General features: G+C 37.3%; 1 protein-coding gene across 3 annotated transcripts in view; it reads right to left on the bottom strand.

Moving 5' to 3' along the window:
* The window catches only part of flnba (filamin B a), an 84092-nt gene that overhangs the window by 26336 nt on the left and 31807 nt on the right, over positions 1–25949 (bottom strand). For all 3 annotated transcript variants that reach the window (XM_084100539.1, XM_084100540.1, XM_084100541.1), the window contains exons 2-26: positions 25400–25648; positions 23831–23928; positions 21198–21345; positions 19132–19325; positions 18241–18403; positions 17966–18166; positions 15302–15439; positions 14140–14266; positions 10587–10723; positions 10285–10478; positions 9669–9782; positions 9437–9580; positions 7873–7996; positions 7540–7700; positions 7366–7456; positions 7105–7274; positions 6864–6981; positions 6168–6424; positions 5201–5798; positions 4601–4774; positions 3788–3950; positions 2071–2231; positions 1305–1472; positions 563–686; positions 326–479 (exon numbers count right to left, since the gene is read on the bottom strand). In XM_084100539.1, the coding sequence (XP_083956665.1) occupies positions 326–479; positions 563–686; positions 1305–1472; positions 2071–2231; positions 3788–3950; positions 4601–4774; positions 5201–5798; positions 6168–6424; positions 6864–6981; positions 7105–7274; positions 7366–7456; positions 7540–7700; positions 7873–7996; positions 9437–9580; positions 9669–9782; positions 10285–10478; positions 10587–10723; positions 14140–14266; positions 15302–15439; positions 17966–18166; positions 18241–18403; positions 19132–19325; positions 21198–21345; positions 23831–23928; positions 25400–25648 (4370 nt within the window). The remainder of the gene's footprint in view (positions 1–325; positions 480–562; positions 687–1304; positions 1473–2070; positions 2232–3787; positions 3951–4600; positions 4775–5200; positions 5799–6167; positions 6425–6863; positions 6982–7104; positions 7275–7365; positions 7457–7539; positions 7701–7872; positions 7997–9436; positions 9581–9668; positions 9783–10284; positions 10479–10586; positions 10724–14139; positions 14267–15301; positions 15440–17965; positions 18167–18240; positions 18404–19131; positions 19326–21197; positions 21346–23830; positions 23929–25399; positions 25649–25949) is intronic.

The following is a 25949-nucleotide window of genomic DNA, read 5'->3' as shown; positions in this document are numbered from 1 at the left end:
GGAAAAAAAGAAGAAAAAAACTGTATACACAGTTTTTTATTTTTTATTTTTATATCTGTGTGTGTGCAATCTAATCTAATAGATAGATGTATGTATGAAAGTATGATGTATGATTTTTGCAACTGTGATCCTTGTGGATCTTTTCCATTGAACGTCAGAAACTGAATCCAAATGTAATTTTACAGTCTGTTGGCTGATTGAAAACATTCTACTTTAAAATCAACCTAAAAAAAACACTCATTTATATCAATCAGTGATATTCAAACTCTAATCCGTTTGTCCAAAACCACAAGAGGAGGACGAGCCTGAGCTCGTCAGTACTCACGGTAATCTGCACGGACAGCTGGCCTTCACCGGCATCCTTGGCATCGATGGTGAACTCGACCGGAAAGCTGGCGGAGAGACCCGTGGTCAGGCCGGGGCCGCTGGCACGCACTTTACTGGCATCATGAGTGGGCTGAACGCGCAGTTTGAACGGACTGAAAGAGAAGTTTGAAGGATTGGTGATGACATCTGTGACTACAGTTTGATAGCAGTAGTGAATCTAACAGAAGTACAGTACCTGCGAGGAACTTCCTCGTCTGCGTATTTGACCGCGACAGAGTACGAGCCCTCGACAGACGGAGTGTATGCCACCGTGTGTGTGCCGTCACCATTGTCTGTAACGTTTACTGGTTCAGCCAAACCTGCAAACAACAACAACTTGATTACAGTCATACAAAACATTCAGGAGTATAACCAGTACTGTACTACGTGTATTCATACTATTACTATATACAGTCATTCAAAACATTCACTATTCTACAGTCATTTTTAGTACCCAGATGACCTTACTTGCGTACTGCATTCAATAATGCAATGTTTTTGACTTTCTGCGGCTAGAGTGACGAATGAACCAGAAGTAATATTAACTACGATTTTTAACATGTCTTGTCATTATTTGATCGGCCTGCCAAATACAAAATAACCATATTATATCACTAGCCTAAACATGCAACACAGTGAGAATGACAAAGCATCATAATACTGCAAGAAACATTTATTGTTGCATAAAATTAAATAAAAATAGATTTTTTTTCTATTTATTTTTATATATTTGTTTAAATGAATGAATGAATGAATGAATTAATTAATGTTTATTTAAATACTGTGTGGCATGCTAGTATTTATGAACAAAGCCCCCCAAAAAGAAAATAATAAATATAAATAAATAAATAACAAATGCTTAAGTATATACTTTGCAGTATGCTAGTAAATAATTCAGAGCAAAATAAAAAAATGCATAAATCCAAATGCATTTTTACCTTTAGGTCCAGTTACGGCTACAGACAGAGGAGCGACGCCAGCTTTACTGCAGTCCACAGTGAAGGACTGTGGGATTTTAGCTCGCACTCCAGAACCAACACCAGGTCCAGAAATCTTCACCTTACTGGAGTCAACAACATCCTTTACGGGCACTTTGAACGGGCTTCCTATAATGCAAACAAAAAGATCAACACTCTCAGATTCAGACATTGATTAGTGTGTCCATGCAAGCTAATGCTACTCAAATGGAGCGATTATATGATAAGACGTGTGCCCAAAAGACACAAGATAAAATCAAGGCCTCCAGCCAATTCTAATGAGTAATAATAACAACATTAATTTAAACAAGATTTTAGAAGCATGTTTTATTTATAGCTATATAGTTGCTTGCGCGTTCTGAAAGAGTTTGGACTTTACGAGTCCGTAGTCTGATTAATCTCAACTTTCCAACAACTCTGTCGTACTCTGAAATATTGCTCTAGCAAGATCTATACACTTGATTTAAACAATCTGCATATCCATGTGGGAGAATCACACTCTGTGGTTTTGGCACGCTGAATGTTTTCAATGAAAGGCGAGGCCATAATGTCCACCAGTGAGAATGTGGTAGATCCGGGATACGGGAGATCTTGTTTCCCGAGTGTAAAACTAATGAAAACAAATTTGCAGGATAGTTCAAGAAGGGGGAAACCGGGACTCCAGTTAAAAACATGCTCCAGTAATGCTTTCTTCTGGACTTAAAGTGCTGGGTAAGGGTTAATGTACCTGGAATGTGTTGTCCTCCATACGTGATGTTGACATCGTACAGACCAGGAACGTACGGGGTGTATTCCACATTACAGCTGCCATCTTTGTTATCTTTGCAGGACATTTTAGACTCTGATGGGCCTTCTACGGTTATTCCCAAACCACCAATACCAGCTCCTCTGTACGGATCAGAAGAAGGTTTAATGGTTATTTTATGTTCTTGGTAGTATACAGAACAATATCTCCACTAGCGTTCAAAAGTCGTCTCTTATGCTCACCAAAGTCTGCATTTATTTGATAAAAAAAAAAAAAAAAAAAAAAAAAAAAAAAAAAAAGTAAAAACTTGTAAGCACTTCGTCTTGGCGCAGTAATATCTTCACTCGTGAAAAATCCTCTCACCGGCCCCCGCTCCCTCTAGTGAAGATATTACTGCGCCGAAGTCGAAGTGCTTACAAGCACTTGCTATGGTATTCCGCCATACAATATAGTTATCCATTTTACACGCTTAGAAAAGCGCAACGTTTTGTTTTGTGTTACCGTCCTAGGTCGAGTTACACTACGCGAGTAACTGTATTTAAATAGGGAAAACGTGGAGGTGTTTGGTAGCTTCTCTGCTTGGCCCATATTGAATGAATGGGCTAAGCTAAGTGCTTTCAGTGTCACCGCGCGCCAAAGCGATTGAGTGCACGCACTGAGACGAGAGAGGTATGTATCAACTCGTCTTAGTTAAGGGAAAAACATAGTTTAATATGAAAACACGGTGGAGTATCCCTTTAAATGCATTGCAAATGGCATTTAATGCGCAAGTTAAGCTATTAAAGAAATAGTACACACATTTAAATTAGGTCATCAAAAGAAAAGATTATAATTTTTTAATATTTAATTTTATGTAAACTATTGATTTAAAACTCGTGTTTCATGTGACACTGAAGACTGCTGAAAATTACAGCTTTGATCACAGGAATAAATTACAGTTTACTATATATTCACAAAGTTATTTAAGAAAGCTGTTTTACTGTATGTATGTATATATATATATATATATATATATATATATATGTGTATATATGTGTGTATATATGTGTATATATATGTATATGTATGTATGTATGTATATATGTATATGTATATATATATATATATATATATATATATATATATATATATATATATATATATATATGTATATGTATATGTATATGTATATGTATATATATATATATATATATATATATATATATATATATATATATATATATATATATTCATATTCCAATTTTGGGGTTGGTGAGATTTGCTCAATAAGGCTGCATCCAAAATACAGTAAAACAGCTTTCTTAAATAACTTTGTGAATATATAGTAAACTGTCATTTATTCCTGTGATCAAAGCTGTAATTTTCAGCAGTCTTCAGTGTCACATGATCCTTCAGAAATCATTCTAATCTGCTCATTTCTGATTTGCTGCTCATTTTTGATTATCAAAGTTGAAAACAGTTGTGCTGCTTAATTGTTTTGTGGAATCATTTGATGAATATAAAGTTTAAAAGAACAGCATTTATTTGAAATCTTTTGTTACATTATAAAATATCTTTAGTATCACTTTTGAATGCATCCTTGATATTATAAAAGTATACATTTCGTAAAATTCTTACTGAGCCCAAACTTTTGACCCATAGTGTAGGGAAATATTATAATAAAAACAGCAAATGTAAGATTTTTTTAAAGCTCGGACACCTGGTGATGATTGAGAACTTGTTGTGTTTGTCGGTCAGTGCTTCTTCTAGACCCGGGCCATTGGCCTGCACACGTGAGGGGTCACATCCCTCTCCCACCCCGACCTGGAACGGGCTCTTAGGAACCGGAGTCTCGTCATACAGAATCTCCACACTGTGGACTCCTGCATTGAGCAGACAAAAGAAAATTCACACTCCGCTTCTAAGAAACAAGCTTATGAAGCTTTCAAGTCCTCGTACTGTGACATCCAAGTGATGGGGAAAAATTGTCTCAATGGTTCAAAATGTATTAATATCATATTTCTTGCTTTCTTTTATCATGCATGCCTTAAAGATGTGTATTGTAATTGAAATCCACAGTTGCAAATAGATAGTGCAATAAAACAAACACTTAAATGTGTATTTTGGATGTTTTCTTTCCACTAGTCTGAAAGAAGAAAACCTTTCCAAAACCCCCAAACTGCCCAGTGCATGAAAGAACAATGGCTTTTCTTGTAGTGTCTTAAATCATTGCCGTGCCGTCGTTGAGAATCATAAGCCCGTCACCTCATAAATGTGACCTAATTAGCTGTATATTCTGGAAAGCTTTATTGCGGTTCTTCAAAATACACAAACTGTACAAGATGAAACCTGTAGCATTCCTGAAGCTTATAATTGCGGTTTCTCAAGGAACAAAAGAACTGATAAAACAAATGGCTTGCATTGCATTCATCTTGTTGCTTTGGATAAAATCATCAGCCAAGTGTATGAATATAAATGTAAACCAGTGTTTGTTAGGAAGAAACATTTTTAAGTAGAATGTTGGGCATTATACCGTTCTCAAATGGTGTGTATTCCACGTTGTAAGTGCCATCGCCGTTGTCACTGATGGCACAGTCTGTAGAAGCACCTGATGGGTTCTTCACACGAGCTTTGACGTGTTTCCCGCCAGTTTTGGTCAAAGCTCGTGCATCCACCGTGAAGTTAGTCGTGGCTTCTCTGAAAACTCCTGCAGACCAGAGAAGAAAAACACACAAATATGAGACCATTGACTTCACTAAAGACATTTTTCTTTGTAAAAATGGCATCTTTCAGAAAAATCATTCTTCAGGCAAAGGGTCGTCTTGCACTGAAGGTGCAAATCTACAAATACAAATAGATACAGTGTGATAAAATAAACACTTAAATGTGTATTTTGGATATATTCTTTCAACTAGTCTGAAAGACGACAAGATATGAAATGAAAGCCAAAGGAAAGAAGGTTCACTGATTCATGGAAGCCAACATCACCAAGAAAAACATTTTCAGAAACGTTTCCATTGGCTACAAAGAATTTGACGCATTATTAGTCCTTAAAAGTAAACATGAATTGGCTTTTGTAACCCATTTTATCTTGATATTCAATGAGAAAACCTTTGATTTTAGACATCAATACCTTCTCCAGCAACTCCTGGTCCAAACACCTTCACTTTGCTGGTATCAACAGCTGGATCCACGTTCACTTTGGCAGGAAAGTTGGGAACGGTCTTCCCTCCGTACTTTAGCTGTAGCGTGTACATGCCCGCGGTCAGCGGGATGTAGGTGACCGTGTAAGTCCCGTCCTTATTGTCCAGAACTTCAGTCTTTGCTTTCGCTCCAGAATCAGACTCGGCCTCCATCGTCAACTGTCCAGGTCCAGCTTTGGTGCAGTCGACGTTCAGCACGCTGATCTCGCCAACCTTGCCTCGTTTCAGCCCGGAACCGGACGCCACCACTTTGGTGGGATCAAAGGGGTACTGGATGTCGGCGTGGAAAGGCGAGCCGGGAATATGGACGTTCTCGAAGAGAATGTTAACTAGGTATTCTCCGGGTTCGGTGGGGAGGTACGACACCGAGCATGTGCCGTCGCCATTGTCAGAGCACTCGATCTTAGCTTCGGTTGGACCCTCGACGGTGAGGCCGAGTCCACCGGTGCCGGCGCCCTTGGTGTCGATGGTAAATTCAGCAGGGTTTGCTACAAGACCACCCTTCAATCCTGGACCAAACGCCTTGACCTGTACAGACATTATAACAATGATTTTTTTTCATCTTCTAGGCGCATCGAAAGAACACCATAGACAGAGTACAAATCCACATGGGAAAATCTCATAGTAAAACTGGGAGTTGTGAAAAATATGATGCACCGGTGTTTTGCCAGATGAAAAGTTTGTCATCTTTTTTCTCTTAATTCATTTTATAACTGTATCATATCTCTTGTAATTCCTTTTATAACTGTTTTAATTTTACTTGCTTTTATTTTGTGATTATTTTAATTCCTTTTCGTGTAAAGCACTTTAAATTGCCATAGTGCATGAAATGTGCTATATGAATAAACTTGTCTTGCCTTCTAAAAGAAATTGCATCATGCTTTGGTTTCTACATACTTTGCTGGGATCAGGAGGCAGCATGGCTTCAACTGGGAAAGGACTTCCTGGCACTGGATTGCCATCATAGACGACCTCCACCATGTAAACGCCCTCCTCTTTGGGGATGTACTTCACCAGACTGACTCCTTTCCCAGGTTCCACCACACATGGCACGGATTTCCCCGATGGGCTGGTGATCTTGACTTCCAGTTTGCCCTGTCCACCCGCTCCACTTGTACCAATGGCAAACTCTTGATCCTCACCCACTTGCACTCCTGAAATAAAATAAACAGATTTTTGTTAATAAAAAAATAATAATTAAAATGAATTAAAAATAAATGAATAAATAATGAATAAAATAAAAAATAAAATAAAATTATAACAATAAATAAACTTGATTTTCCATTCCATCCAGTTGTATCTTGGATTAAATTTTAAATAAACAAATGTATAAATAAAAATAAATGCATAAATAAAGTATTATATTATATTATATATTATATTTGACATACAATTTTCCAGGCTATCGACTTGGATCTTATTAAAACGCAATTAAAATGAATTAAAATAAACAATTTAAAGTAAAGTAAACAAGACAATAAATAAGTAAATAAACATTCAATATTCCATTAACTCCACTTTTATCTTGGATTAAAACTAAAATAAATGAATAAATAACCATATTACATATATTATATTATATATATGACATACGATTTTCCAGGCCATTGACTTTGATCTTGTCAAGGTCAAGCGGAGCCGCAACACCAACAGCGAAGGGGCTTTTAGAAATAGGGTCACCACCAAAGGTCACGGTTATCACCATCTCCCCCTAAATTGATACAGCAAACCAGAATTATGATGCCAGAAGAAAAATCTTGAAAGATGTACAATTTTCCCATTTATCCTCTTTAAACTGCTTTTAAATCTGTGGCTCGCCACTGCAGATCTCTACCTGCTGAACTGGGGTGAACTTGACAGTCTGGGAATAGTCATAGTTGTCAATGATCTCAAAGTCTTGGACGGGCTGTCCTTTATTAGGTCCGGAAAACTGGACGTCCAGAGGAGCTTTGCCAGCTCCTTTGGTGTAAACGGTGAAGTGTGTTGGCTTTCCGCTCTCCACACCTGAGACGCCGCATGGGAAAATCCAACGAGAGACATGAGTCATCCAATTAAACTCAGATTCTTGATAAGATCAAACCTTTTAACAACAAACCTGCTCGGGCGAGTCCTGGTCCCTCTGCTTTCACTTTGGAGGCGTCATGTGAAGGATCCACTTTAACACGGAACGGACTGACCGGAATTTCCTGAATTTTAAATGAACACACCAAACGTTTGTAAAGGGATTCAAAAACAGTTTTTTCTACTAATCTCCATGGTGGTCACTCACTTGATCAGTAAAAAGGACTTTGATTGTGAGCCGTCCCGCTCCAGGAGGAACATATTTGACAGTGATGGTGTCATTGGCATTGGGAATGATGTCAAAATCAACATCCTCTTCCTTCTCACTGATGACATTAGCATCACACTTGATTCCAACACTTACATCACCTGAAAGATAGATTGATATATTGTGTTATTTAATGCCATGTCAGAATCTAAGGCTATTTTCATGGGAAAAAGTCAATTACAAAAATGCAAATTCACCTGAAAGCAAAACTGTGTATAATAATTCCCACATGAAATGACAGTGATTTTGGTGTACGCAGCAAACATGCATTACCTTCTCCAGCTTCGGTGCAGTCCACGGTAAAGTGTGTCGGCTCGTGAGCTTTCAGGCCGGTTCTCTCGATTCCTGGGCCAAACACTTTCACTTTGTGTGGGTGGCTTCCCTTTCCGACATTCACCTACAGGAATAAAGTCTCCTGAATGTTAATTTCAGCAAGTAATGTTACTAGGGAATGAGAAAAAAACAAAAAACACACACACAGCTAAAAGTCTTCATTGCATATTCCGAGAAAGAAAGAAAATAATGCAAATCAAGCCATTTGATGCATTTTCAGGGCATAAAGTTGCTTTGACAAACAATTAGTATTATTAAAGTTAGTATTTGAGACAATTAGTCATTTTTTCCACTTCATTCAAGACAACTGGAAAAATACAAATGAAACTCAAACTCACATAAATCACACGACGACATTAAAACAAGTATTAGAATTTATTGAAAGTGACATTTTAAAAACATGCATTCAGTCATGAATCAAACACTTAAATGCTTTATGAAAGTCCCTTTTCCCCTCCGCACACATTAACATGTTAGTACTTCGTTTGAACGCTGCATTTTTCCAGAGTCTTTGACATTTAGTGTTTGCATGAGCAGCCAAGCAAAAGCCAGTTCTATTCTTTAAACTACGCAGTGAGTTTGCTTTGTGAAATGGACTGTAAGGACCACAAAAGCCTGATTATAGTGTGACATGAACAAATGTGCACGTTGAACTCTGTAACACTATACTTATAAGGGTGCACTCCTTCATTCATCCATGCATGCACTTAACATTTATCATTATTAGTTCAGTCATAATGTTATTTGTTATTTATTATAAATAATTCATTTCTATATTAAATCAAGTTTGATAGTATTTTTCAGTTTCATTCTTGACTTCTGGAAAAAAGCAACTCTGCTTGCAAACACCACAATACAACATTTTACAATCATCGAAGTAGTCAGTGTTGTTAGAATCTAATACAATTTCCTACTGTGCAAAATTATTATGTCTGAAAATAACTTTCAAATCACAAATATACTGATTTTTGTGCTTTTGCATTAACAAGCAATAATGGACGATTCTCTTATTGAGAGATAAAACAGATGAAAAGAAAAGTTTTAAAAGAAGTCATTGAATTTTATCTGATTTCTGATTAAAAATGTAATTATGTAGCAAAAAATATATGTTTGCCAGTATTAAAAAACAAAATACAGCGCTTTTGCTCATCATGCTTATCTTAAGAAACATGCAATGTAATCACAAATTAGCACTAGTAAACATTTTTTATAATCATTTATCCTTGCGTTTTATTTCCTAAAGCCAGATCACCAATGTGATGAACCACATTAAGCATTAAAAAAAATCAAATGAACTAAATGAACAAAATTATTTGACAGAAAAGCAGTGGCGCTCCATAACGCAGGTGGTTATGACGATGACAGGTTTATATGTGGCAGTCGGAGTGTTAAGAGCATCAGCTTTAGTTAGTATGATAAGCTCCTCTACTGTGTTAGTACCGACAGATGAAGTCTCCTTTGTGTGTGTGTCAGCGGTTATGACCTCTGACTCTGTTGGTCTTACCCTGAAGGGGCTGTTGGGAACACTGACCCCTCCCCAGGTCACAGCCAGCGTGTGCTTGACGGCGGAGGTCGGTGTGTATGAGCAGGAGTAGACGTTATCTCCTTTACTCTTCACCTTCACATCGATGGGGACGCCATTTGCATCCTGGGAAAACGAACCACATTAAAATGCACCATGGGTGAAGGTTCGACTCATTCAGTGCACACACTCATTAGCTGATGCTGCTCCAAACCTGTGCTATGATTTTCAGGGGTCCGTTTCCCGCATCTCTGGCCTCGACGGTGAACTCAACGGGCTTGTTTATGATACAGCCGGACTTCTCCAATCCCGGTCCGTAAGCCCTGACCTACAAACACGGCAAGAACATTTGAGAAAAACAATAACTTAATAAATGCATGTGTCAAAGCACTTCATTTTGTGTTTGCTGGGTTTTGTTTGCACTATTTGTACTACAAAAAAATAAAAATGTTTTTTTGTATTTTTGGGAGGAGATTTTTGCGTTTTAAATAAACATTAAAATTAACAATTAAAAAAATAAACATTTATATAGAAATTACATTGAGGATTGAGAATCCCTTTGAGAATAATATAACTTAATTAATGCAATGCAATTTTTTAAAAATATTATTGAAATTGTGGCAGTGTAGTACCAACTCTAATTAAAAAAAAAAAAAAAAATTACTAAAGAGAATCACTAAAAATAATTACAAAAATTAAAAAAAAAATTAAAAATAAATCAGGATATACTTTAATAATGAGAAATTGTGGTGGAAATGTGCTTAATTGTCATGAAAATAATGTCCTTTTTTTATATGGTGTATATATGTGAAGTAAATGAGTTTTTTTACCTGGTTGGGGTTGTTGGCTTTGTTATCAGGGACGATGTAGGCCATGAAGGGACTGTCTTCGATGTCTTCATCATCACACATGACATGGACGGCGTACTCGCCTGATTCAGTGGGCCAGTACTTCACATTACACGAGCCGTCATTCTGATCTTCACACTCAATCCTGGCCTGAGACGGACCCTCAATGGCGAAGCCTACAGAAATAAAGTGTTTAGATCATAGGCTGGGGACTCCTGAGCTAAATGTGTCTACGGTAAATGTCTAAGCTGATCTGATGTGGAAAAAAGCTCCTGTAATCTCACCGAGGACTCCGATGTCAGTCCCGATAGATTCGGCCACAAAGTCCGCAGACTTGCCCACACTGCCTCCCTCCAGACCCGGTCCCCACGCACGGATCTTCTGGGGCCCGGCTTCATTGCCCACCTGAACCTCGAAAGGGCTGGACACAAGAAAACGTCACATATGTACATATACACACACACACACACATACAAAGTGAGTTCATGTTCAGACAAGACTTCAATACAAAAAATCAAAAGAAAAAAAAATTGAAATATTGTAGGACCTTTAAATGTCATGCATTTAATTTGTGAAAGACATATGACATTATTTCTGGAAAAATAAGCAAATTGATAAATATTTTATGTGATGCAAATTTTTTACATTTAAATTGTGGCAATGCAATCCATGCACTGCAGAATTAAACAATTAATTTTTTTTTTTTTTTTTTAAATAAACATTTAGAATTGAAAATGAAATGAAATCCTGAGAATTATAAGAATTACATTTAAAAAAATTTATTAAATTCTTTAGAACATATTTAAATTGTAGCAATGTGTAAATATATGCACACACACACAAAAAAAGAGACATTTAAATGTAAACGATGAGAAAAAGTGTTTGAGAATAATAATAATAAAAAAAACATCAGAAAAAACAATACAATACAATGAGAATTTTGGGAGGAAATGTCATGAAAATGAAGTAAAATTGCAGAAAATCTCACTGGTCCTAAAAAAAACTTTGTCTATGCAAAATATAATGTTATCTTCCTAATTTGAGGTGAAATAAGGTCTGAAAGAATACTATAAAGACCAGCAAAATTTTCAATATTCAACAATATTATTATCGTTGTTAAAAAGGGCTGAACACAATTATTAATATTCAACAATATTATTGATTTGGCTGCACTGACACTATTGGAAGAGAACTGGACGATGCAGAACTGATTTAAGAATGAAATGAACTAATTTAATAATTGATGATCTTTAAAACAGAACTGAATCTACACTGAACGATGACACTACTGTTATCACTATGAAGCTGCTTTGAAACACTCTGTACTGTATAAAGCACTACAGAAATAAAGGTGACTTGACAGTTTATATCCCCAAATGTCCATTATGTGTCAAATGAGCATATATCTAAACACCTTATTTAAACAAATGTGTGTGAACCTGACAGCTTTAGCGGCACATGCAGTTTGAGAGAATGTTCCATTTCAGATCCGACCACACGTCATTAATCTGCGCTCGGACTCTACGTTACCGGAAACCTCCCATCAAAAAGAGTTTGTGTTAATAGAAGCAACCTCAGCGGGGCGAATATTTAACTTTAACAGGGGTCACGTCTCAGTTTCCCCGCCGTGTCTGAGTGCAAGACTGAGGTCCAGGTGAACAGGAGGGTGATTGTGTTAACGCAAGCCTGTCTCCTTCACTCAGCCATTTAGTCTCCAGTGATCTGATTGGCCGACACTCCGGCATGCATGTGATCACCAGAAAGCGTCCATCTGCACGTTAACACCACTGGCCACACACAGTGCAGACTTATAAAACCTCAGTAAAAAAAAATGCGAAAAACATCTAAAAAGGTGCATTTTTAGTGCTCCAGCCGCTTTATAAAAAACAAGCATGTTCTCACGCTGAGCGAAAACAAACCAACTGAAAACGCAGCTGTCATCTCCGTTCCACAGTGTGTTAAGATGTTTACTCTATATGGTCCACATTCATCAGCCGGCTCATGAACGCGATTAAACCTCTACACGGATTAGCGCACGCGACGCCCGTTTCCTGGTGGTCTCGTCTCTCGTGTGACGCAGCGTTTCCAGAGCTCTAACAAACACTCACACAGGAGAGCATGTCGTCATGCTGCTTTCCAGAGCCGAGGGTTACACACTAATGAGTCTTCCTGGCAGTGGACACCAGCTACATATCATACTAGCGGCGCGCGGCAGGACCAAAACCTCATACGATTACAAAAATAAAATTATTCATGCTGTGATGTTATTTTTACTGGAAATTCAAAAAACTATTTTGCACCAGTGTTATTTATATACTATAATAGTATTTAGTAATATTTTAAATGAGCTTTAATTTTTATGTTATCAGTTTCTTTTTAGTTTGTTTTAGATATTTTTGTGCTTTTGTCATTTTTATCATTTTATTTATTTCTATTTAGCTTTAATTATTTTTTTAGTTTGAGTGATTTTATATGGAAGCTTGTTATAAATAAATAAATAAAACATTTAAATGTAATTGCCACTTGACTTCTCGGAATTGCACAATAGTGAGTTATATCTCACAATTCTGAGAATTTTTTTTTGGAAAGGCGAAAAAAGGAAAAAGAGACATTTAAATGTAAATTAAAAAATGAGAAAAACTGTTTGAGAATTATAATCAGAGAAAAAAAACAATACAATACAATAATGAGAATTTTTGGGAGAAATGTCATAAATTATGTAAAATTGCAGAAAATCTCAATGTCTTTATGCAAAATATTATATTATCTTCCTAATCTGAGGTGAAATAAGGTCTGAAAGAATACTATAAAGATCAGCAAAATGTGCTTGGTCATTTTTATATTTTTTTTATTTATTTCTAAGCTTTAATTCATTTTTTAGTTTGAGTGATTTTATAAATGGAAGCTCGTTTCTGCAGGGAATAAAAAATAAAAATGTAATTGCCACCTGACTTCTCGGAATTGCACAATAGCGCGTTATATCTCACAATTCTGAGAAAAAAATTGTTTTGGAATGGCGACTTGACTTCTCGGAATTGCACAATTCCTAGTTAAACAATTCTGACAAAAAAAATCGTGAGAATAAAAAGAATTGAGAGATAAAAAGTCACAATTATCTATTTAATTACATGATGAAAACAAGCTTCCATAAATTTTAGTACTTTAACTGAAATAAAACAAGTTAAAGGAAACATTTATAATTTTAATTTATTTTTAGGTCTTCATCTAATATTTATATGACATCTTATTTCAGCTTTTTTCCAATAAAGGAAAACATTTTCAGTTTTAGGTAACAATAATATAACTTTTTGTCCTTACATTATATCTACTTTTCATAACCCACTGAATTAAACTATACAAATGAAGTCATGTAGAACACACTCTGTCATAGTCTTACATGATACTCAACATTAAACCCTTTCAGATGTACAAACAAGCCTTTTGCAATCAGACAAATTCCCAGATGATCCTTAAATGGAACAATTTGAATACAATAAATCCAATCTTTATTCAAATCACAGAACATGCAACTATCTATAACACGGTCTGTTCTGCCTTAGACCAAACACACACATTTACCCCAAACCTCATTTGTTTATATACGGCTTTGTCTTTATACCTAAACAATCCTGATCAGATTTATCCGGTTGGCAGCTCTAAATAACACTGAGAACATCTGGAGCTGATCCGATTCAACACGATTGGTAGCACTACACACTACGACTGCATTTGATCAGATGTCTCTGACCTCAATGGTCTCGTATGTGAAGTCGCTCTGGCCTTAAATGTAAAAGCTGCATGAGTTTGAGAGATGTGATTGGTTCAGGAGATGCTCACCTCTTGGGAATGTGCTGTCCGGCCCAGGTGATGGTGACGGTGTATTTGCCAGGTGTGTGTGGATAGTATTCATATGCGTAAACACCATCTGAGACGTCCTTCTGTTTCACAGGCTCCTCTACACCTTCTGCAAGAGAACAAAAAACATGTACAATTTAATCACAAACTATTAGAGAAGAATAAGAGAGATCAGGACGTTAACATCCCCTGCATTTTCTCCTTAGATACTTTACTATAAATCACAGACTGAAGATTATAATGATAAATCGGGATCGCCTTTGCTCAAAGCACCTTCGAGTCCAGTGCAAATTCCAAAGAGATAAACTTGAGTCATAGTTATAGTCGGGGTCAGTGAAGCATCTGTGACCCGGTCGGGTCGTTAATCACAGTCAGTGAAGCTGACGTTTGACCTGCTGATGTAAATCGATACGGGTAGTTGGTGCCATCTGGGCTAAAGAGTCTGGGAAACCCTCCCTGCTCACTCTAAATACACAATCAATGAAAAAGTGCCATGCTAATAACATGTTCATTTATTACCAAAGATTAATAGAGCAGGAGACATCTGGAAAGATGAATGTGTATTTAAATTGGGTCATTTATGTAGTAGAAATGTGAAATTATTTTAGAAGTTGGTGCCTTCTAGTCTGAGAAAAGCCAGAAAATGTATTTTTGGCTCATGTGGATGAAAGACAACAACTCCCAGAATGCACTTGCTTCGCTGCCCTACGAGGACACTCCCAAGCCACGCCTACCGGTTACAGAGGGCAGTGTCGGGAGAAATGATACAACTAGGCTACTAGTGACTCGAAACTGAAGAGACGGCGTTTTATCGTGAGATCCCCCTATGGGCGGGTTGAACACATGCGGGACGAGCGCCTCCTACTGGCTGGAGTCTCTCGCCTCTGGACTAAAAAGCCTCCGATGATGAGAAATGATGATTTTTTGTGTGTTTTTTTTCCAGACACACAATACAGAAATCTCTCGTCTCAGGGGGACATGAGGGAGGGAAGCACGGTCACTCGAAAATACGACCCGGTTTCTACTGATACAAAGCTTAATACTAATCGGTGAAGTATCCCTTTAAAGAAAGGAAAATTGTGTGGTCAATGGCTCTGAGTTGAATCAACCAGAAACTTCTTTATTTTGCTATACGGTTACTCACTGGGTCCTTTAACTGTGACCTTCAGATCTCCACTTCCAGCGTGACGAGTGTCCACCTTAAAATCGGCCACCTGTCGTGCTCGCACACCTCGGGGCTGCAGACCTCGTCCAGTGGCACGACACGCACCGGGAACAGACGCTGAAACACACAATACATGACGAGCCACTGAATTATTCAACACTGAAGTCAATTATTAATGCGCAAAAACTAATACAATTATAAATATAAATCTATATATCATATACTTTATGTATCTATATATACCTGCATGTATATACTTTTTATAGTATAATTTTATTTAGTAAATAAATTAATAGTAAAAATAAAATAAAATTGTATAAAATGTAAAATTTATATATATAACGAATTACATTTTTAATTTATATTTATATACATGTATGATGAACTTTTTTGATCCACTTCAAATGCTGACTACTGCATGCATGCGCGCGTGTGTGTGTGTGTGTGTGTGTATGTATAAAAATGTATATTATATTTTATATTACATTTTAAAATGAAGTGTGCGTGTATATATACACATACATACAAAGTTATATAATGCATGTGCTTTATTTTATATATGAAATAAAGTGGTAAAAATTATAGTAAAAATACTATAAAATACAGTATATAAACACAATATATTCCCTACAATATAATTTCTCATCAAAATCTTCAGACAAATTTCCCTAACTTAAGAATGCGGTTAAAGAAAAGCAACATCTTGGCATGTCTGTCAGCCAATCAGGATCAAGAATCTAAAATATGACGTGGTGTAATAAGCTTAAATCAACCAAACCCCTCCAGAAACCCTCTCTTCTAGAAGCCTGCAGAGCTGCTGTTTTCATCTCAAACTCCGTGAAATGAAAAATCCTTCTGCGTAATACCAGACATACAATTAAACACTCCATTATTACCCTACCATTATACATTATGAAGTCCTGTAATGTTTCCAGAACACCAGAATAGTGTCCACAGAGAGCGAGCCAAAACCCACATTCAGTGTAATAGCATCTTTGACGGAGACTGAGGTGGATCCCCGCTCTGCTCTCTCATTAGCTTCAGATGTGCGTCAGGGTGGAGCTGGACAGCCGAGTGCCATTGAGACACAAAGCTTCATTCATCCTGAGCTTAAAACACTGGCCGTCGGGACAGAAACACCAATATAGACTCACTTTATGATGTTAAACTCTAAAAATACACCCTGTCAGGAGCACAAACCGAAAGAGTCGTTTGAACATTGATGTTTCATAAAAATTACTGCAAAAAAAACTTAACGCATGTTATTAATTTAATTCTATTTCCAGTTATCTTTTTTCATAGAGTTTTTAGGATTCGGAAATGTTTTTTTCGAACATTGTGTGCACTTAATGGATTTATGAAGCTCTTTAATTTGCTTGTGAAACGTCCTGAAATAACATCTTGCTCTGTAAAAGTAAAAATATCTGTTCAAATGCATGAGCCATTTTCCTGTGGGTCTCGTTTCGGTTTACGGCACATGTGGCTGATTTCCTCGTTCAGTGGTTCACGTGCTCTGGTTCCTGAGCTCATGCTCATCAAAACCTGCCCACTACAATTGCTTAAAAAAAATAAAAAAATGATCGATAGGATCCTATGGGAACACTAAAGCTACTGTCCTTCAAAACCACACGACCATGAATTACAGCGGGAAGAAAAACAGAGCTGATGCATGAAATGAAAAAAGAAAGTGACTCTTATAGGGCAACATGATCCGGGGAAAAATTCAGATAAATGCAATTTTAAAAAAGACTCCAGATTTCCGCTGTGCTTGAACAATTTGTCGATCATGTATAAAAATGTATATAAAATAATATTACTTAATAATAATTTGAGATGCACACAAGACATGATGACTCGTGTGGCATTAGTTTTAAAAAAAGAAGAAGAAATCATCCAATCCGCATCACAGGATTCAATAATGTTGCAAACAAATTGCAAAAACAAGCCTGTAAAATCAGGAGCATGATAACAGGAAAATCAGACTTGCTGCACATTACCTGCTTTGGAAAAGCAGTTTCAGGGAAAAGGAATTTGGTGTTTTACAAGGTTTAAAGCATTTAGTGACGCACAGATTCACTAGTCCACGTCGCATTCATGTGCAAGCATGCAGAAAATAGATAAAGTGAAGCAGGGACTGACTGTACAGAATTTCTTTTTGTACCTTCAGAAATAACATCTAAAACAACAAAAAGTGCATGAAAATATTGATATTTGAGTGTCAACTTGTATCTCCAGTTCTGAGCACGGAAAACAAACACCATTTTAACTAAATGGAAATGAAGGCTGACCTTAAATGGCACGACGGGTCAGTTTTAAAGCAGCTGGCGGCATCACACACACACACCACAAACGAGTGCTCTGGTGAACTGCGGCTATTTTACACGCATTTTATAGCATGTTGCAGAATCCCATAACTACATGCAATTACTAGAGTCTTTCCTTCAGCAACAACACAACCGTATGAGGCAATCCACGCGTCCGAGAGCCTAAAACACAGCGCTGATTCGCTTAACTTCACAATTATAACCACCACACTGCACTGTTTAACTGTTTAATAAAACACTAATAAACTATTCCATGCCTTGTTCCAACAGTACGTTTAAACTAATTGCACGCTCAGAAAGAGGGCGCTGGGTAAAGTACCTGGGCCGATGGTGACGGTGAAGGGGCTTTTAGGGATGGCGATGCCTCCAAATGTAATGTTGATGATGTGAGGACCAGCCTGCACTGGTTTGTATGTGCAACGGAAGACGCTTTCACCCTTGTCCTCCATGATGGCCTCCACAGTGTTTTTATTACCCAGAGGGTCTTTAATGACGGCGGTCACGTCACCCACTCCGGCACCTGATTAACACAGAGACTTCAACACTTGTTTTCTGTAAGAAAATGATCCCATAATCAAGTCAGACATGTCAGACCTGCAGTGTAGATGTCGAAGTATGTGGGTTTGTTGGCGACGTTGCCCAACGGCTCCAGTCCGGGTCCTTTAGCCGTGACTTTAGTGGGGTCTCCCTGGGCTTTGTCCACGTCCACCTCAAACGGGCTCTTTGGGATTTGCTGTCCAGCGAAAAGCACAGTGACCTGAGGATTGCACAAATAATGTGAGCCTATATTTCAGAGAAGTGAAAGGAAACAGATTCGCCGTCTATTTACACGTATTAGACGGACTGTTTTTACACATATACGCCTCATATGACTATTATGAAACATGCAAATGTGCTGAACGGGACGACAGCATGGAAAAAACAAAGACAAGAACAATAGATCAGTGATTCCCAAACGCTGACTTAAAATGCCTCTTCTGCTCAACAAATTTGATCAAAAATACAGTAAAAACAGTAACGATGTGAAATATTACTACAATTTAAAATAGCCGTTTTCTATGTGAAAACTATATATAGTAAACTATAATTTATTCCTGTGATCAAATCTGAATTTTCAGCATCATTACTCCAGTCTTCAGTGTCACATGATCCTTCAGAAATCATTCTAATATGATGATGCTGCTCAAGAAAAATTTCTGATTATTAATGTTGGAATGAGTTGTTCTGCTTCATATATTTGTTGAAAATCAAATTTAATCAAATTTTTTTGATACATTATAAAATGTCTTTACTGTCCCTTTTGATCAATTTAATGCTTCCTTTTAGAATAAAAATATTAATTCCTTTCTTTTTTTTTTCTTTTAAATCTGACTAACCCTAAACCTTTGAATGGTCGTGAATCACGTTTTCCACAGAAATATAAAGCAGCAAATTGATGATAACAGGTTGAGAAGCACTGCTTTAGACTGACGGGTTCACCCTGACCTTGTGCGGCCCCATGACCTGAGGGATGTACGTCACGCTGAAGGTCTTCTTGCCTTCGTTGAGCACAGGTTTGACTTCTTCTCTTCGGCCCTCGGGGTCTTCAACATAGACCATGACCTGCCCTTGCCCTGCACTGAAGGTGTCCACCGTGAACACAGCCGGACGCATCACCCGGTTCCCGGTCGGCTCAATGCCTGCAAACACACAGAACATGCAAAATAAAAAAATAATTCAGGTCTATGCAGAGTTGAGACTAGGGCTGCACAATTAATCGAATTTGTAATCGCGATTACAATTACAGATGCCACGATTATGTAATCATTTAAAGGCACAATTACAAAACAAAAGTTCACTTACATTATTCTGTGTGCTTAAGATGTGTTGTTTTTCCTTTCTACAGCTCATCTTAAGGGTTGTTCCCCCCATTGTTTTAATTTTAATATAACATTATAATACCATGCATATATTTACTTTGGTTTCTTGAAATATATATATTTTAATATATTAGCAGCTATAACTGCTAATTATTTTGCTGCTATAACAATACGGCATGCAGTGGCTTCAAACAATGGCATAAAGCTATTCAAAACATCATTCAATGCAACTCGTGATAATCGTAATTTATAAATCGCAATTACAATTTCAAGGGAATAATCGACAATTATTATTTTTGTCATAGTCGTGCAGCCCTAGATGAGACTCATTCACACAAAGGACGATAACTATAACAATAAAGATATTTTGGTCTAAAAATTATTCTAAATGTAAAAGAATAGCAGAGTCTACACCACATCTATAACGATAACAGCACAGCGTCACATGTGAGAATGAACCTCATTGGTTCTTGCACTTCAAGCGAACATGAAAACCTCATGGGGAAAAAAAGCCTCCGGGAACGAACACGTTTCAATATTCCTCATTTAAATAATTCCTGCCCAAGGCATACTCTCTTGCGGTTATTGTAAGGGTTTAATTTCAAGCATGAAAACCTATTCTAGTAGAGCCCAAAAACAAAATAAAGACTTTGAAAAGCGGCATAATAGGTCCCTTTTAATCCTCTACTTGTGCAAACCAAATGTTGCATAATTCATGCACAAAAAGAAACATAAATATTAGATATCATCAGATGTTGGGCAGAACCACAGCGGTCAACACAAACCTGCATTGTCATCAGAAAAATTACTTCGTAACGATCTAAAAATACTCCTTTTAGTTTTTAGTTTGAGGCAAACTGCACAAAACCCCACAAACACACAGGCCCTCTGAGCTCATAAAATACTTTATTTCCAAACAGTGATTCAATTTCTCTACAGGGAACATGTGATTTAAGAAACAAGGGTAACTGTGTTGCGTTTAGTTTGTAGTGCTTTCAGAGAGGACATAATCACTTAATGGAAAAATAACATAAATCTGACATTTTCATTCTCTGCTGTAAATCATAAGGTTGTTCAAAAACAGAGGTGAAGATTTCCCAAGACCGCAGACGTCACAACCAAAACCTTGTGGTTCATTTTTAGTAATTTAGGTCACAGAAAATTTGTAGAGGTCACCTCTGGTGTGAGAATCATAACTCTTAAACTCATTAGCCACCGTTTTTACAGCTTAAGCCACATTTACAACAGGTAAGAGGCACATTTCCACTCCATCCATCACAAAAACCTGACAGGGCTGAGCTGTATTCACACGGTACTAATGTATACGACCAAACTCAATATTAACAGAACGCAAGAGACATCATAGATCACCGCGGGGGAAAATGTTGATCTTAAAAACCATCTCGTCACGCTACTGTGATACTTCAAGTATCTGAGAAAGTCTCTGATCGTAACGCTCCATTTAAAAGAGGTTGAGGAGACTTACAATAACCTGAAACTCTGGAATGACATGATCTGAATCCGTGTCAATCTATAATCTTAAACATATCTAGGTGTTTCGCAGATAACGCTAGGTGTTACCATGCATACATAAAAATGCAAACACGAGAGCCGTTTTGTAGATAACGCTAGATGTTACTAGGCAATGCATAAACATGAGAACAGGAATATTCGTCAGCTAAAGCGTCTCACCTGGGCCGTACGCGCGCGCCTTCTTTGGGTTGAGTTTGGGTTTGAGAGGGGCGCCGGGCTTCAGTTTGCCTTTCGGGAACTGTGACAAATATGTCATAACTGACTGCTCATCCACACTGGGGTCAATGATCTCCTCTGGAGCGATGACCTGGAACGACAGACAGTGTTGAAGGGGAAGTGATGTGTGGCAAACCGTAAGCGAGACTAGTATGTTGATTCCTGAAGAGTGAAAACACAGTTTATAACACAAGGGTAGGCTTGAAGTTTGGTGTAACATGTTGTGTTGCTCTGCAATCGACATGCACCAATGCTACATTTTTCTAAATGTCAATCATTTGTTAACAAACATGTGTTCATTACTTCAATGAGATCATTGATTCTGCCTTAAATTATTACATTGCTTAAATTAAAAATGTTTTTCAGCTAACTGATTTTGTATCCACCTTATTCCTGACGAGCTTCCTGCGTTTTGAATTATGGGCGGCACTTCCGGTTTGGGGAACTTCCATTCAAAAAGACTGAAACGAATCTTTTCAAATCATAAGATTGCCGTACAAATAAAGCTGATCCGTCAGTTTGACTCAATTAGCTATCAGTTTATTTAAATGCTATCATGTTTTATTTAAGAATAATGTAACACTTGGTATTTTAACGTGACATGTTATAACAAGAATATCTATGGCAAGAGCTCTTTTCAGTCACTGCTTTCTTTTCCTCGTGATTATTTTATTTTTTCCTTTTGCATTTCGCTGTAATAGTATGAAAAAGGTCAACATATGCTGCACATTTGCGGTCTTTTCTCCCAATTTAATTTACAATATATTCCATTAATAATTCACTGGAATGCACGAAGAATCTCTCTTTTTTTTTTTTTCTCCTCAAATCCTCACGTCTCTTTCCAGGTTTGTTTTCACAGGTAAATTCAATTTATTATGTGTCAAAATGACTGAAATCACTTTGAAATAGTATCACGCAATGCTGAAGTAAATATTTTTTTTTATTAAGGCAACGTATGTTACATAATACAGATTTACCACCGTGATATTTAACCATCCGATTTTGCTGTGGAAAGATTCACGCTTTTGGGGTTGTTCATGGTCTGTTGAAAGTACCTTGTTGATGCTTTTACACTTTTAAATGTCCTTTTAATGTCCAGTGGTTGAAGGGTGAGTAGAATAATGTAATGTCATTGTACACGGTTTAAAAATATATATTATTGCGTCCATAAGCTGTAAACAATCAGTGAAAGACTAGCTAAGGCGAGACACTAAAGGTGAACAGGGTAACATTTTAACTAGCAGATATCACCATGAAACTTTCCCAGTTGATTACCTACATTAAGATGAGAAAAAAAAATGTATTACAAGTTTTCTGTAATTTAATGGTTAAATATGCAAATTAGGCATTATCTAATAAAATATGCGCCAATTTGCATATATTTAAAAAACGAAATCTGAGTATTGGATAAAGCCAGGTTCAAAATTATTTTTTCATTGTGTTCACATATCAGATGGGAAAAAATTTGAGGGATTTATGGATATCTACTTTTGTTATCCTGTAAATCAGAATATACTGTCAATAGCCTTAAAAAAAAATTGAATACGCTTTGTTTTTTTGGAATAAAATGTTATATAAATCAGGCTAGGAATAATATATTTGCAAATCCCTCTGTAAATGTCTTCATAATATAACTAGGTACAAGACTGGAAAGTGTGGTGTATATAGGTGCTACTGAAGTGGAGATTTCGGACTTGGAGAATGAGAGAAAAGTCATTTTGAGAAAACAGGCTTTAAAGATTTATATCAGCCAATGAGATTGCGCATTCAGCCCTTTTACTTTCATGATTGGTTGCTGATAAAAAGGAAATGACCATATTTGGATCCAACAGCATTGTACAGGAGAGAGAGAGAGAGAGAGCTTTCTAACGGTGTGTGTGATGACGGTGAAGACAGCAATCGCGGAGCAGCGGGACGATTTACAACGCCAACTTTTGTTGAATTTGAGAAATCTAAAGACGCAAACAGACAAAGTGCAGTAAAATAAAGACATAAATGTGTATTTCGGACTTTTTTTCACCACAAGTCTGAGAGACATGTTATTGAAGACAATTATCCCAAAATCTCAAAAATTGACCAGTTAAAAAAAAAAACAACTATGTTTTTGCCTGCCGTGTCTCGCCTTAATGTGATAACAGATCACTCAGAATTGTAATGTGGACTCTGCACTTTCTGCAAGCTGCTTTGAAACGACGTGTATTGTGAAGTGCTTTACAAATAAATGTGAACTGATTTAAATTGAATTAATGAAAAATCTTCTGCTTCACATATAATGAAAATCATGCACATGTAATTGAAGCTGACCAGCGAAACACACGTGTGTTTGCTGAGGAGTGATTGAGGTGTGGAGAGTATCATATTAACTTGGGAGCAAACACAACTGCTATTACTGATGAATTTGTGTATGCACACCGAACCCAAGGCCCATATTCTTATCTGAGGATGATATTGAGCATGAGTGGAGGAAGAGAGAACATGGTATACTTTGCAGAACTGGCATAGCAACATATTTGTGGCGCCTTGATCCTGATTAAATCTCATCCTGATGCACGAGGGGTTAAAGGTCTCGGGCTCACCTGTGGAATTCCCAGCCAATCATCAGCGAGCTGCATGGCCTCCGTGGCGTTTTCCACTGGCTTATTCAAGTCCCAGATCTCCCAGTCAGGACACAGGCCTTAAAAAACAAATTTAAAACTCCTGACCCAAGTATAAGCAATATTTAACAACAGTCAGTCTTGGCAAACACCACTAATGATGCAATTTAAGTACTAAATGTGACAGGGATATTGCAATGCTTGAAGAGTTTTTATAGAATTATCTAATGATTATCATAAAACAAGAAAACATGCACTAAAAGGTCCTGAATTACAAATAAGAATGCATTAAAGTCCCCCTGTGGTGAAAAATCAAGCTTTTAAAATGTTGTTTATGTGTCTATGTGGTGTTTTTAATATGCTCTAAGACAAACCACGTGTAAATTCATAAGTCGACACCATTGCTGAGTATTTCTCCTTAAAACTGCAGTGAACCAAAGACAGTCTCAAAAACACGCTTTGAAATCGCTGGTGTTTCTGACGTCACAAACTACCTTGTAACCAATCAGATTAACGTGTGATCATCAAGGAGGGGATCTCTGAGTGGAGGCGGGGCTCATTTGCATATTCATAGAACCACGCATAGTAGAGTTACATTAAAACTATTTTAAGGCATGAAGACACTTTTCTTCAAGGAAAAAAACATTTCAAAGTGTCATTTTGATGATCAAAGATGAGTTTTAAAGGAACCATATGTAAGAAATGTATTTCAATTAATCATAAAATGGCCCTGATATGTCACTAGACATTAAGAAATCATGTTCATTTCAAATACTTATATCACTGACAACAGTAGTCCGGCCAGGATATTGTCATTTAAAAGTGATAGTTGCAGCCCTCAACTGATGTTGATGTTGTCATTTTGAGTTTTGGCCTGATGCCCCACCCTCCACCCATCTACCAATCACGAAGTCAGTAGTGTTTCGGCATCTGGGTTGCCAGCTCTGCTCTAGTTGAAAGCTCCTTGTAGCAGCCAATGTTCCTGCTGGATCCTGCAGCCTAACTGGCAACCTCGAGTCAGGGGGGAGGGGGAGGGGATACACCGCTATACAGTAATTTGAAAGTGATTGCAGTACCAGTTTTGGCCACAATCTTACATACGGTTCCTTTAAAGCAGTGGTTCTCAAACCTGTCCTGGAGGACCACTAACACTGCAGGTTTTCGTTGTCTCCCTAATCAAACACACCTGATTCAACTCATCAGCTCATTATCACATGGGTTAATGAGCTGAAGAGTTGAATCAGGTGTGTTTGATTAGGGAGACAACGAAAACGTGCAGTGTTAGTGGTCCTCCAGGACAGGTTTGAGAACCACTGCTTTAAAGGATAAAATAATTGAATACAGGGGACTTTAATGTTTTAAAACACAACAGAAATGTTTCGCACAAACAGTTCTGGACTTATTCACAGATGTGTTTTGCAGTCAAATCACTATTTAGATAAACACCGATCAAATGAGCCCAGCTGTCCAATAAACAACAATAGCTGCACGAATGAAAGCATACTAACACCTTTCCCGTGATCTAGAGGATTACGAGCTCTGAATCCTCACCTGGAGCGCAGCTGTCCACCAGAGCACCCAGCGCCCTCCCGTTCCTCCAGTCCTGACTGAAGTTAGTGATGGGAAGGTCCGCCACTTTGTTCTGGATCCAGCCGAGCAGTCTCTGCTTGGGCGTCTGTTTCTTGGCCTCGTCGTCGTCTTCGTCCTCCCAGACGGGCATGGAGATGGAGTAGTGGAGGATCAGGGTCCATATTAGACCGAGGATCAACTTCAGGTTCCCGTCCACAATCGCTTTGCTGTCTGTTGGGAGGCAGAAAGGAGGTTAAAAGAATAAGAATAAACTAGCAAGTAAATAAGTGCTGAAATCAAAATGATAAATAAATGATACATTTTAAATAAACAAACATTCAAATAAATAAACAAATAAATAAACTAAAGCAAACAATCAAATAAACAAACAGGCAAACAATTAAATGATCAAATAAACAAACATTAAAATTAATAATTTAAATAAAACAAACGATCATTAATCAAATAAAATCAAATAATTAAAAAAAAAAATTAAATAATCGTTAAATAAAATAAAGCAATCAAACACTCA

Source organism: Abramis brama (assembly GCF_963993115.1).
Source record: "Abramis brama genome assembly, chromosome: 23".
NCBI classification, from domain to species: domain Eukaryota; kingdom Metazoa; phylum Chordata; class Actinopteri; order Cypriniformes; family Leuciscidae; genus Abramis; species Abramis brama.
This window is presented reverse-complemented; position numbering and strand designations above follow the sequence as displayed.